Source organism: Mytilus galloprovincialis, chromosome 6 (assembly GCF_965363235.1).
Source record: "Mytilus galloprovincialis chromosome 6, xbMytGall1.hap1.1, whole genome shotgun sequence".
In the NCBI taxonomy this organism is placed as follows: Eukaryota; Metazoa; Mollusca; class Bivalvia; order Mytilida; family Mytilidae; genus Mytilus; species Mytilus galloprovincialis.
In genome coordinates this window covers 100,748,283-100,763,084 of record NC_134843.1, presented here as the reverse complement: position 1 = coordinate 100,763,084, position 14,802 = coordinate 100,748,283, and the positions used below count along the sequence as shown (strand labels likewise).

Genomic DNA, 14,802 nt, shown 5'->3' with positions numbered 1-14,802 from the left:
GACTGATTTCTTTTTTGTCTTTTGTTTTATAGTTCAGTCAACAGTAGCACCAACAACAGCAGGTAATTATATACTTACTATTATACATCCCTGACTATTTTAGGGCCCCGCAAAATGGCCGTCATCCTATAGTGACTAGTCTGTCTGCCCGTCCGTCCGTAACAAATTGTGTCCTCTCTATATCCATAGAACCGTTATAATTGCATACTCTATACTTGATATGTATATTAATCAACACCAGAGGATGAGTCATAATGTTTGTATAACTTACTTAGTCAAAGGTCAAGGTCTAACACTTTGGTTTCAGTTGACATCCCAAATCTTATGGTAAAAATTGTGTCCGCTCCATATCTTAGAAACCATTATGATTTCAAAGTTCATACATCACATGTATATTAACCAACACCAGAGGATGTGTTGTTATGTTTGTACAACTTACAAATTCGAAGGTCAAGGTCAAAAACTCGTTTCCGTCGACAATCCCATGTCCTATCGTAAAGATCGTGCGTGCTATATATCATGAGAACCGTTATGATTTCAAAGTTTATACTTGACACGTATATCAACCTACAACAGAGGATGTGTCATTATGTTTGTAAAAATTCCTAGGTCGGAGGTCAAGATCAAAAACTTTGGTTTCAGTTAACAACCCCATGTCCTATATGGTAAACATCGTGTCTGCTCTATATCTTGAGAACTGCTATGATTTCAAAGTTAATACTAAAACATGTATATTAACCAACACCAGAGGGTGTGTCATAATGTATGTATAACTTCCTATGTCAAAGGTCAAGGTCAAAAACATTGGTATCAGTTGACAACCTTATGTCCAATGGTAAAGGTACATTTTTTTTACCACACGTCATTCACAACAGGGCTTAAATTGGTTTGCAAGTACTGCTCTATGATCGGGTTGTTGTCGCTTTGACACATTCCCTATTTCCATTCTCAATTTTACTACAACTCCTTCAGAAAAAAAAATCATCTTTTAACTTGTAGTTATTTTATATGTTTACCTTACATTTCGAAGTAACCCTTAATAATAATGTGTGACTTTGAAATGAAAAACTAAGGAACGGTAGTCTAGAATGCACGAACGACAGGAGCCTAAAATGGTCAATGTACCAAGCTAACAATATGTTTATAAAATGATGAATTGAACATGTATGTTAAAAATACACGATTGGAATACAAACAAAATAATGAGCCTAAATTGATGATTAACCAGAAAGATTTGATGTTAAAACTTATAATTTCTTAAAACACATTCCAACGATGAACTAGTTCCGTGACAGTGTTACCATTTTGAATTTATAACTTACATACCAATTTTACCAATTAAACCGAATGATGGCGGAACAAGTTTTTATTCATTTCGATTTAGAGTAATAGTCAATTTTATGAAGTCTGATCAATCAAAGCATAAGGGTGCCTTTTTACACAATTTATAAAACAAACCAGACCGATGAATATATAGAATGCACATTCAATTTAACAAGATAGTTTGGCTGTAAAAGAGGGACGAAAGATACCAAAGGGACAGTCAAACTCATAAATCTAAAACAAACTGACAACGCCATGGCTAAAAATGAAAAAGACAAACAGAAAAACAATAGTACACATGACACAACATAGAAAACTAAAGAATAAACAACACGAACCCCACCAAAAACTAGGGGTGATCTCAGGTGCTCCGGAAGGGTAAGCTGATCCTGCTCCACATGTGGCACCCGTCGTGTTGCTTATGTGATTACAAATCCGGTAAATAGTCTAATTCGGTAGGTCACATTCATGAAAGGGAAGGGGATTGTAGTTACGACGTAAGGAACATATCCGATATCATTTGTGAAACGGTTATTCCATAACTATCAAACAATTGTATCTACTATTTCAGGAGTTACCAATGCACCTTCAGCTTGTCAAAATAAACTTAATAACTGTAATTCATATGGACTGTTTGTTTGTACACAATATCAACCATGGGCTAAGGATAACTGCCAAGAATACTGTGGTTTCTGTACCAGTAAGTGTTTTCATTTACAAATAATTTTTAAAATTTGTGTGAAGTTTAAAAAAAAAAAAATTCTGTGCTTTATTTTGTTGGCATTTTTTTTTTTTTTTTGATTAAAATTATTGTTTACTGCTACATCCCTATATTTTACATTTTACCTATAATGTCTGCTTCGTTTTTTTTCACACATTGTTCTCAATATCATGTAATTTATGCGACTGTCATACAAGTAATAGGTAAGCCAGCTATAAAACCAGCCTTTAATCCGCCGTTTTCTAAAAAAGAAAATGCCTGTACCAGGTCAGGAATATGACAGTTGGTTTCAATTCGTTTGGTGTGATTGAGCTTTTTATTTTGCAATTTGATTAGGGACTTTCCTTTTTGAATTATCCTCGGAGTTCAGTATTTTTATTATTTTAGTTACTCTTTACTTATTAAACTATCTGTATTGGTATACCTATAATTATGAATTGAAATCAAGTATAGCTTGAATAGTATATATATAAACTATAAAACGAAAAGATATGATTTTATTATCTTGTTCCATTTCTTCTGCAGCACCGAAACCAACATGTGTAGATAAATTAACAAACTGCTTAGCCTATGGTAAATCATCTTGTACACAATACTCAGAGTGGGCACATCAAAATTGTCAACAATACTGTGGATTTTGTGGTATGTTAATATTTCTTATGGCATGAAAATACGGGAAATGACAATGCTGTGATTATTAACCATACTAAATACCGTTTGTAACAAACAGTTGCATTTTTTCTTCTTCAAATTTTTTTCAAAATATTCTTGAAAGTTAAATTTGGAATTCGATAATGAATATTATTTTGATAAAGTTAAGTAGTTGCATCATGTATTGGTCACAGAAATATGACATCGGAGTAATTTGAGTAAAAAGTTAGTGTTTTAAGTTTAAACATTGAAGAAACGGGAGGCTACTTTGGATGGTTCTGATTTTGTTTGAACCGGAAAATAACTATGACTATTGTGAGAATCTCTAAATCAATGTTATTTGGTTTGTTGAGAAATAATGATATAATATATAGCAATAACATTCATCTAATAATTGATATACATTTATGTTTTTTTTCACAGCTGCAGCCGCTGTTACGTCTGGCTTTTGTAAGTGACATTTTTTCTAGTACATAATATGACTTTAAAATATTCAGTTTCATTGGAATAAATGTTCGTATATACCGGTCAGGACGGGCTCAAAATAAGATGGTTATTTTTTTTTTTTTATATCTTTCAAATTAAGAATAGTGTAGGGATCGACTAAGTGGGAGGTTTGTCATAGCGGAACTTGTCGGGTTGGAATGTTTATTTTGAAATGTTGCCTAGACAGGAAATGCTATTGTTTTTGTTTTTTTAATTCAGTAGCGTTATAGTAGAACAAACTTCTCAAAGTGATTAGCAAATCGAACAAAAAAAGCTTTTCTGTATTATAGTGTAGAAGTTATTCAATATCCTCTTACATTTTCGTTTGTATTAAATTTTCATTTTCCCGCAAAACATGTTGGACAAAACTCCAGCTTCTATAGTCACCCGGTGTAATGTATTGATATTCAATAAAAGGCGTCAGATTCCCAAGTTTGATTTCTTTTTAGTTCGGATAGAATGAGGCTCCTTAGGGGTCTAAGTAATCACATAATTACATTGTCATTAATTATTTGTTTGAACAAGGTGATGAAATAATAAAAAAAAATATTCCTTGATTATTGAATTATCAAAAAATCTTAAAGCATTAGGTGTGGTAATCAAATATACACTATACAAATGGCCAAATAATCACATAATCACTATACAAATGGCAAAGTAATCACATAATCACTATACAAATGGCAAAGTAATCACATAATCACTATACAAATGGCAAAGTAATCACATAATCACTATACAAATGACAAAGTAATCACATAATCACTATACAAATGACAAAGTAATCACATAATCACTATACAAATGGCCAAGTATTCAAGTAATCGCTAACAATAAATTGAAAACAGGCGGAGACTGTAGAATATTCATTTAATTCTATGTGGCCAAAATATTTAAGATTACCAAAGTGTTCAGCCCTATATAATATGAAAATAATAATATTTGAGAACTATGCTTTGATGTTGCTACAAAATTGACCAAAATATTTATTTTCACTTTTTCCTGAACGTAAGCATTAAAGGTACGTGATTGTCTATGTAAACAGACACATTTCTGGTTATGTGTTACTTCTGTTAAGCGCCATATTTGAATCGTCTGCACAGTGTCGAGCATCCACAAACATATCGTTGCATCACCCCACTGTTTCCGAACACAAGTTCTGTTGATTAGGAGTAATTACTATTGTTTTTGTTGTCGGGTGTATAGAATTTTATTGTCTTTGAAGTTACTTCAAACTTGACTTGTTTCCTGATACATTTCTTTATTTTTTACACAGGCACTGGGGGGGTTACTATCAACGCTTGCATTTTTCGAAAGAGTGTGGATAGTAACCCACACAAGTGTCTTTGATTTCTTTGAAAGCTTTGGTTAATGACAATGGGTTATAGAAAGATAAATGAGGGTAGTAATGCCCTTTACCGTCAGGCGTCAAACGGTCATTTTCAGCTACCGGTTGACGCCAATTTGGTTAAATTTTTAACGTGATTTGTCAAACTATCCTTATCGTTATTCTTCAGAGGTCTTTTTTTGAAAATTTAACAGGATTTGTCAAATTCAGTCAATTTTCTTATCGTCTTAAAGAAACGGTACATTTTATCGTTTTGCATCAAAAATTACTGTTAACGTCATTTGGCAAGAATTTTTACCGTGATAAGCCATGAAGGTACCTCCATTACCACCCTGATAAATGTTGAATGAAAGTATACAAAGTGACATTTATATTATGATGTGAAATTAGATGTATACACCAATTAATAGATTTATTCTCCACCCCCTATTTCATAGAAATATGACCATGGAGATTTAATACATGTATACATGGTATAAAAATTCAGACTAATATGAGGGTCGTAATACACCTTATTGCTATTTGTCCGCCATTACTGGACATCACAATAGTTCCTGTAAAATTTTAACGTCATATAAAAAGAAAATATCTGACACCACAATGAGAAAATAATTGTTGTATGACGTCAAAAGTTCAAGAGTGACAGATTTCGAAATAACAATACGGTGTATATTATTATACACCTAATCGCTATTACAGTATTTGTTCACCATTACTGGACATCACAAAGGATCCCTTAAAGTTTTGACGTCATAATTCAAAATACCTGTCGCAATAATTGAAAATTAAATGTAATTGTTGTATGACGTCAATATTTAAGTGGTGCAGATTTCCAATATTGATAAGCTGTATGACAAATAACGGTAAAAATGACGTCAACAGAAATTTTTATTGCATGACTTCATTAAAATTACACCAATGTCTTTCATTTAGACAAGTAAAAAAATAAACTGACTTTAAATTTTATTTTCTTCAAAAATGTATAAACATTAATTATTTGAGACCTCTGACAATCAGGAAAAGGATGTTTTGATGAAACATTATAAATTTTAACCAATTTGATTCAAAAAGTAGCTGAAAATGACTGTTTTATATCTGTAGGTATGTAGGTAAAGGGTATTCCGACCCTCTAGTATGAGGAGTAAATTCTCAGGATAAAGTTTCAGTTGAGTTTTTTTTAATATCCTGATTCGAATTGAAACATATTCATTTTATGGTGAGAGGTTTGTAAAATATAAAACCTGTTTTTTTTTATCCCAATTAAAATTGATCGAAGGAAAATGCTATTGCAAGCATAGATTACAGATCAGATATATATAGCCCTTTAGTCTTCTATACATGTGTTAAAAAAATTCAATGTATGCCCCTTTTATCCAACACACATGATAGCAGTGGCATACAAATTTTTTTAAATGCATGTAGACGATACGATAAACAGATATATCTGACGTGTACTCACTGCTGTAGTCCTGTCTATATGAGTGCAAGCAAGGCATGGTGTACTTCTATTGTTTAGACAACTTATACATGTATCTCTACCCTACCACACAATCACCACTTCAGGTGTTGGTTCACTTATATTTTTACAAGTTGTACCTCTGTCAGATTACACTGTACATATTAAAGCATTACTCTAGAACTAACCCTGTTTGGATATGACAAATAATTTTATTAATATTATGTTATAGATGGACAGTGTTCATACAAAGGTAGATCCTATCAAACTGGTGAAAAGTGGCTTGATGGCTGTGATTATGAATGCGTTTGTCAGGATGGAAACACTGGAAAATATGCATGTACAAATAGGTGTGTATGAAGTTACAGGAAAAAAACATTTCAAAATATACAAAAAGTACTGTAATCGGGCTTGTATAGTTTGCACCCCCTTCTCCCCACGAAATTTCAGGTTCAAAACCATTTATAACTGTTAAAAAAGGTCTGATGAAAATGCGGTAATTTCAAATCGTGCACAGTCATTTATGGTATTTTCTTGGAAAAACCTGTTTTCCATCATCAAAATAAGCTGAAACTGCATGTAAATGATTCTAGAACACTTCACGATTTTTAAAATAAGTCTTAATGTGTTTATATGCCCACTTACAATATCCACCTACGATAGTAAAGGGGCATTATGTTTTCTGGTCTGTTCGTTTTTCTGTCCATTCTTTCGTTCGTTCTTCTGTCTGTCCCGCTCCAGGTTAAAGTTATAGGTCAAGGTAGTTTTTGATGTACTGTGGATTCATTTATTTTCGTGGGTATCAATTTTCGTGGATTGCTGAAAACTTACATATTCGTGGATATTTGATTTGGTGGTTTTGCCAATTTCTGTATAAACGCCTATTGAAAAGATATTATTCGTTGTACATTTGAATTCGTGGTTCATCTGTTCCCACGAAACCCACGAAAATTGGTATCCAACGAATAATAATTCATTCCAATTTCACGGTTTAATGAACATAGAAAATGCTAGTACAAGTGGGGCATTCCTGTACTATGGACACATTCTTGGTAATTTTTAATTTCTAGTTCATCATTTCATGATTTATCATGCTGAGGTTATATGCAGTCCAAACAAAATCTGACAACACATCCCACTTAATATGACTTATACTGAAGCTTACAAGAATAAACTTAAACATTAGCTTACAAGAATAAACTTAAACATTAACATTTTTTTCAGGTGTCCATTGTACTATAACTTGCCAAAGGACTGCACACTAGTGAAAAAGAATGGTGAATGTTGTCAGCAACCTGTATGTAACTTTCATCAAACTATCTCTAAAACTGAGAGTACAGGAAAAGGGAGAACAACTAATGGAATAGGTATTTAACTTTCATCATACTATCATGAGTCTTCATGAACATATCCAAAACTGAGAGTATGAGTAAATCTAGAACAATTTAAATTTATATATATACAATGTATCTTCTAATTTTCAATTGAAATCTTTATTGTCATTTAACCCTCCATTTCATAGCATTGTTAAGCAACATACAATGTAACCATGATAACATGTATTTTTTTAACAAACAATATCAACAAGATCGTCCATGAAAAATAAATTTGATTGAAATCATAGACAATAAACTAAAAATTTACACTCAGGAACTGATCATGATATTGACTAACATCATAAATGCAGCATTAAGTCATGTTGTTAAAATATGAAAAACTAAAGGAAACAACATTCTCACAATTTTGTGAAACTGGCGACATGATTTTTTTGACTTTTTAACAGTGCAATTTCAATTAATTTGTAAATTGCTTTGCAGTCAAAAAGTGAATGCTGTAGTTTACAAGACATTTAGTAGTAATTAATAGCTTTAATTATACAATTATGACTTTGTGTCTGTAGATGTATGTGTTTACAAAGGGAAGCAATATTTCCAGAGACAAACATGGCGAGATGGATGTGACGAGATATGTATGTGTACTAACTCATCCAAGGGTTTATATCAGTGCGAATCAATGTAAGTGGTTATCTTTGTTCAAATTCATTCATATAGGTTTAAGCAGATGAGGTATGAGTGCCAATCAGACAACTCTTCATCCAAGTCACAATTTGTGAAAGTAAACCATATACATGAACATTGTAATTTATTATCCCCCCTGCATAGAAAAGTAGGTTGTGGTACATAGAAATCACTGTCTGTCAAGGCAAATCCTGTATGATTACAAAAAACAACACGGATACAAACAACAAGTAAATTGAGCAACATCGTACAGAACTTGTGTAAACTGTTGTGTTAGAGAAGGGAAGACAGATTGGGATGTGTTTTAGTGGCATCTGTCATGTCCATTGTGACGTCAACAAAATCAAGTGTAAGAGAAAACAAACTATCTATGTAGTCATCTGTGACATATATATTCAAAATGGTCAGCAAAGTAAAGATGACAGTCGTAACATTAAAGATTGAACAGTTCAAATACAATATTGCTGAATCAAACAATTAATTTTTTCAGATGTCCTAAATATAACAGTATTCCCTCGAACTGCCACATGAACACAGCACCAGGCGAGTGCTGTGCAAAACCTGCATGTGAATTCCATCAACAGCATGGTAGTTTTACTGGGCAAGGCTCAATCAGTGGCACTGGTGTTGGTTTGTACAATTTATTTCATTGTTTTAAGTTTGTGTAGAACCAGATATTTGACACTTCTTGTTGAATGTAGTGTTTGTAATCAGTAGATAGATATAGGAAGATGTGGTGTGAGTGCCAATGAGACAACTCTCCATACAAACAACAATTTAAAAAGTAAACCATTATAGGTTAAAGTACGGCCTTCAACACGGAGCCTTGGCTCACACCGAACAACAAGCTATAAAGGGCCCCAAAATTACTAGTTTAAAACCATTCAAACGGGAAAACCAACGGTCTAATCTATATAAACAAAACGAGAAACGAGAAACACGTATATATTACATAAACAAACGACAACTACTGTACATCAGATTACATTTGACTGTTGTGTGGGATGTCATAATTTAAGAAACTGAGTATTTTTTATCCTGATAAAATTATTAAGTCTCCCAAACAAAGTTTGGAGACATTTTGTTTTTGAACAGTTCTTATTATTTTTCTTTTTCTTTTTCTTTTTCTTTTTCTTTTTCTTTTTCTTTTTCTTCTTTTCGCCACTTTAAAAAAATGAACTTATCCGCAGCGTTTCTCCAAAACCACTTGTCAGATTAACTTAGGGTTTCATGAAATGTTAGACTAACATGTCTACGTGAGCCACCAATCGTTCGATCGTGCATTGGGGTCTATGAAGGGGTATTGGGGGGGGGGTTTATAATAGAATCCTATGGGATTTTATTTTTTTAAATTTTCAAATGAATATAACTTGAAGACTTTAAGCGACAAACACATACAGTCTTCAGAAATGATCATAGGACAATAAAACAAATCACATGAAATAAAGAGGGAATCCCTTGGGGTCATCTCCACCCCCTTAAGTTTGAGAATATGCTATTATCTTGTAAACGGTCCAAATCCCCACCTTAAACCATACATATTCTTGAATGGGAAGATAAAACAAATTTAATGATGTAAAAGCGAAGTCCCTGGTGGTCGCCCCCATCCCGTTCAATTTGAGAATGTGCTATTATCTTGTAAACGGTCCAGATCCCAACCCCTAAACCATATAAATTCTTGTAGGGGACAATAAAACAAATCAAATGAAATTTAAAGGAAGTCCCTGGGGGTCGCTCCCAACCCGTTCAATTTGAGAATGTGCTATTATCTTGTAAACGGTCCAGATCCCCACCCCTAAACCATATAAATTCTTGTAGGGGACAATAAAGCAGATCAAATGAAATTTAAGGGAAGTTCCTTGGGGTCGCCCCAACCCCATTCAATTTGAAAATGTGCTATTATCTTGTAAACGGTTCAGATCCCCACCAGTAAACCATATATATTCTTGTAGGGGACAATAAAACAAATGAAATGAAATAAAAGGGAAGTCCCTAGGAGGTCACCCCACCCCGTCTTGTTTTAAAACTTGTTAACGGTCAAGATCCCCACCCCTAAACCATATATATTCTTGTATGGGACAAATAAACAAATCAAATGAATATGGGAGCTTTGTTTGGAAGACTTTCTAACAGCATCCTGTTACAATTACTTCTTGTTAACATTGTACTTAAACTTCATTAAGGGTTTCTTTGACAATGACCTTTTTTGTTACAATGAAAATATCTGTAAACAACAATACTTATAAATATATGTTTTTCCATATTAAAAATAAAATTTCTGTTACATGTGGATTGAACATTAGCTACGTGACAGAAAAACCAAGCAATTATAATTTAAATCCTTATTTAAATACATCATGCAAAAAATCATTGGCAATGGTCCTTCACATAGAAAACATGCCTTACTAAAAAAAAGGTTTTGTTTAAAAGGTTTAGTCCCTTTTAGATACACGAAGATGGCATAGATAAACATATATATAAATAAGAAGATGTTATATGAGTGTTGATTACATTTAAAAAATATAATGAAGTATCTAGAGAATTAATTGCATACAAGTATTCATCAAATATTATCAAATCTCATGCCAAAGACTTAAAGGGTGTTCCATTAAAATGTACATGCGACCCAGGAAAGTCACTTCAAAATCTCAACTATTGGAAGGTGTAAGATACATTTTTGTACAGTAAAAATTACCTCAAAAGGAGTTAACCCAATTTTTAAAGTGCCTCCCTTTGTACCATGCAATTTATATGGAAATTGTAACTGAATACAATATTACATATAAAATTGTATATATTTGTGACAGGTTTCAGGCCAACGACACAGAAGCCATGTATAGATGTTGTCAATACATGTTCACAGTATGGTAAAGATGTGTGTACTACATACAGTGGCTGGGCCGGGGACAACTGTAGAAAGTTCTGTAACTTATGTGGTTAGTAGATAAAGTAAAGAGTCTGACATTGTAATGGGAAAAACATTAAATTTAATTCATTTAACTAGTGAAGGAATTTAATTCCTAATGAATTTTGTATGTAATGGCAACACATCATTTATATATTGAGGATGTACTATCTACAGTTTTTCTGTCAGAATACTTCTGTTTATCTAATACTTAGTTTAACAATTAAGATGTAATGATTGCATTAAAATAGGAATAATCATATTATATTTTGATACTTGTCTATAACTATTTTTTTAGACATATTTATTGACTTTATTTCTGTGTATATATTTTGATATTTTTATGTTTTAATCAATTTTCATCTATTTTATTTTATTTATTTTTTTATGTTATCACATCTTATACACAGTATTTTGCATGCATGTTTTTAAATTCTCTATTATCCAAATATATTCCTCTTTTTTTAGGGGGACCACCAGTTGCAGGCCAAAATGGTAAGTAAAATTCAAAACAGGATGCAAAAAAAACAGCTCTTGTGTTATATAAAATAATAAAATATGCCCTAGCTGTGATAGTAAGAGGCATTACATTATCTGGTCTGAATTCATTTGTCTGTCCTGTAACAGATGACAGTTTTGTTCAAAAGTAGTTAATCGTGAAGTTGTGGTCAAATCACTTTGAAATTTAGTTCACACATGCATTGTGAGGTGATCTTTTGAAATGATATACTAAATTATGGATTAACCTTGATTTCAGAAATCGATACATAGGTTTTCTGTTTCCGTTGTCAACAATGTATTAGTCTGTGATAAGGTCATTTTATGGGAAATCACTAGTGATAAGTCAATGATAGTTTGTATTTATTTTCGATGAAGATTATTTGGCCCTCTTGGCGTCTATTGACATTGAATCATTTGTATAGTTTACATGTTAAGGTGTCATACCACCAATTAAAAGTCCCTATCTGTTCAACCAAATTTTACAATTTTCACAGCTTTCTAAATATTTTACCTTAGGTTTAACTTCATAGAAACCAGGTATATCCTGAATTGTACATGTATCAGCTTTCTACATGCCAATTTTCAACAGATGTTTAAAATCATATAAAAAAGAAAAGGTCTTCCGAATAGAGGTACCACTAAAAATAACCCCTGGTTTTCTGGAAATTTTAAATTAGTATACTATGGAGTGCATTAATCCTCAATTTTGAATGCAAACTCATAAACAAGTAAATTTTAGCTCAAAATGGACTTAATATATTACTCTTTCACCAAAAGTTTCATTTCTGCCAATTTGTTGGTTAGTTTAAGTAAACAATGACATCAAATGCACTATTTTTTTGTCCGAGTAGGCCTACTTTCACATACGTTCTAAATTTGAGGGAGTAATTGGTGGTATGACACCTAAAGAGACAAAAAAATTGATTAGAAATCTTTTATTTTGCTATATTCTTAATCCTTAGTCAATTTGTAGTTAAAAACAGCCTATCTGAGCATAATGCGACTTATATTAAAAATTTCACAGCTCAATTTAAACTGACTGTAATGTATGACTTTGATAGAAAAATACTTGAAAATTTCATTTTGGGCTACAGGAACATAAACTTTCAATATCAAGATCATTGTTTGCTGATTTTTTCTTGTTTGTTCTACTTCTTTAAAGACTTTCAACAATTTTTGAAATGAATTTAGTAAAAAATCCAAGGTATTGAAGTGTCAAGGAATATTGACCCCCCTTTTTTTCATCTGGTGTCAGTAAAGTACTACAAATTGATCAAAAGTGCAGTCATGGTCATTTAACTGTGTTTATTTACATCAGTTAATAAAATTTAAGATAGAAAAATTTCATTTGGAATAATAAATGGTACTTTTGTGAGTTTCTGCAGTGCTTACATTAGGCTATGCTATCTGCCAAGTACATAGTATAACGCAATGATATAAGGGGTAAAAATCAAATAATTTCATTAAATCTTCATGACAAAATTTGTTTGGGGGTAGCAAACAACCTATGTTTCAATGTTTAACACCACAGAATAACTTTCTGTGCATTTATAACATTATTTAGGACATTTATTATATAAAAGCATATTGTCAGGATGGGAAAAGCTAAAAATAGCACAAACTCAAGTTTTAGGCTCTAAATTTGCAATATGTGACATTTTGCCCCCAAAAAGATTGAAATGTGGCTACTATTATCTCAAATGATCAGTTAAGACAAAAAAAAATAATTGTTTTCTGATTTTGATGTTTCACCGCATTTTGCTTAAAGGTGTCATACCACCAATTAAAAGTCCCTATCTGTTCAACCAAATTTTACAATTTTCACAGCTTTCTAAATATTTTACCTTAAGTTTAACTTCATAGAAACCAGGTATATCCTGAATTGTACATGTATCAGCTTTCTACATGCCAATTTTCAACAGATGTTTAAAATTATATAAAAAAGAAAAGGTCTTCCGAATAGAGGTACCACTAAAAATAACCCCTGGTTTTCTGGAAATCTTAAATAAGTATACTATGGAGTGCATTAATCCTCAATTTTGAATGCAAACTCATAAACAAGTAAATTTTAGCTCAAAATGGACTTAATATATTACTCTTTCACCAAAAGTTTCATTTCTGCCAATTTGTTGGTTAGTTTAAGTAAACAATGACATCAAATGCACTATTTTTTTGTCCGAGTAGGCCTAATTTCACATACGTTCTAAATTTGAGGGTGTAATTGGTGGTATGACACCTTAAGTTTATGATTAGATCAGTTCTGAAGATGAACCACTTATGTTCAGTCAATGATATTTGGTTTGTATGCTAGTAATTATTAACTAAATTTTTGTGAAGTCACCAATCAATGAGCAGTATGGGGATGCTTATTATGAGCAATAGATAACTAGATTATTTGTAAATGATTGCAAGATCTGACATAATTCATTTGACCTTAACCTTATTTGCATGGTTCATTGGTCAGCATTCAATTTTGGTTCGTATTTCAGATTTCTTTCAGCAGTTAATCTACTATATTTCATGTACAGAATGAGTGTGAGATATACATGTTCATATGATTGGTTTCTTCTGACCTTGATTCCATGGTAACGGTTCATTAATCAGTTTTAAAGGAAAGTCTCTCAAATACAATGAAAAAGAGGTCATCTTTATTTGTTTTATAGAATGTTTGATTGTAAAGTGCACATGTCTATCTGATAATGTTACTTACAAACTTTAACTGCATATTCAATCATAGTCAGTATAGTCCGTGAAAAGTTTTAGTGTTTGAACTAATGTATAAACTATCCCACCATACCGAAAAATATGCTTTGGAGTGAGTATTAAGGCATCTGTAGAACACCACATTAAAACTTAACGCCAAACTATGGAATATCTACAATGTTTAACATAACTAGCTTGTGTAACTAAGATGTATATATTCATGCATGTAGATATTTTAGAAATAAAAACACTTTCACTGGATAATGTGTCAAACAAAGCCTCATTATAAAGATAAGTAGATGTACATTTAATGGTTAAAATTCTAACATTTTTCAGATACCTGCTTGTACCAAGGAAAGGATTATCGTCAAGGTCAAACATGGTCTGTTGGATGTCACACTTATTGTACATGTGAGAATGCTGTGTATGGGTACTACAGGTGTACAGACATGTAAGTTTAACCCCACCAGTCCACATGTTTTGCATCAGTCCTAAGTTGGGAGCCTCCGGCCTTTATTAGTCTTGTATGGGTTTTTTTTAAATTTTAGTTAATTTATATTTTTCGTTTAGTTTAGTATGCCTTCAATTTTTACTAAACATGTACACACTTCGTATAAATAAGGAAGACATTTTTATTTTGCAGAAATGAAGTTTTTGGCAAAATTTAATTTGTAGAATCCATATACTAGT

General features: G+C 32.1%; 1 protein-coding gene across 3 annotated transcripts in view; it reads left to right on the top strand.

Annotated features, from left to right (window-relative positions):
• The window catches only part of LOC143080959 (uncharacterized), a 134,159-nt gene that overhangs the window by 11,201 nt on the left and 108,156 nt on the right, over positions 1 to 14,802 (top strand). For 2 of the 3 annotated variants that reach the window (XM_076257158.1, XM_076257159.1), the window contains exons 5-15: positions 33 to 62; positions 1,895 to 2,023; positions 2,570 to 2,686; positions 3,119 to 3,145; positions 6,218 to 6,335; positions 7,210 to 7,352; positions 7,886 to 8,000; positions 8,494 to 8,633; positions 10,811 to 10,939; positions 11,377 to 11,403; positions 14,449 to 14,563. In XM_076257158.1, the coding sequence (XP_076113273.1) occupies positions 33 to 62; positions 1,895 to 2,023; positions 2,570 to 2,686; positions 3,119 to 3,145; positions 6,218 to 6,335; positions 7,210 to 7,352; positions 7,886 to 8,000; positions 8,494 to 8,633; positions 10,811 to 10,939; positions 11,377 to 11,403; positions 14,449 to 14,563 (1,090 nt within the window). Of the gene's footprint in view, positions 1 to 32; positions 63 to 1,894; positions 2,024 to 2,569; positions 2,687 to 3,118; positions 3,146 to 4,279; positions 4,354 to 6,217; positions 6,336 to 7,209; positions 7,353 to 7,885; positions 8,001 to 8,493; positions 8,634 to 10,810; positions 10,940 to 11,376; positions 11,404 to 14,448; positions 14,564 to 14,802 lie in introns of those variants that run through there. The other variant, XM_076257160.1, reaches the window with a different exon arrangement.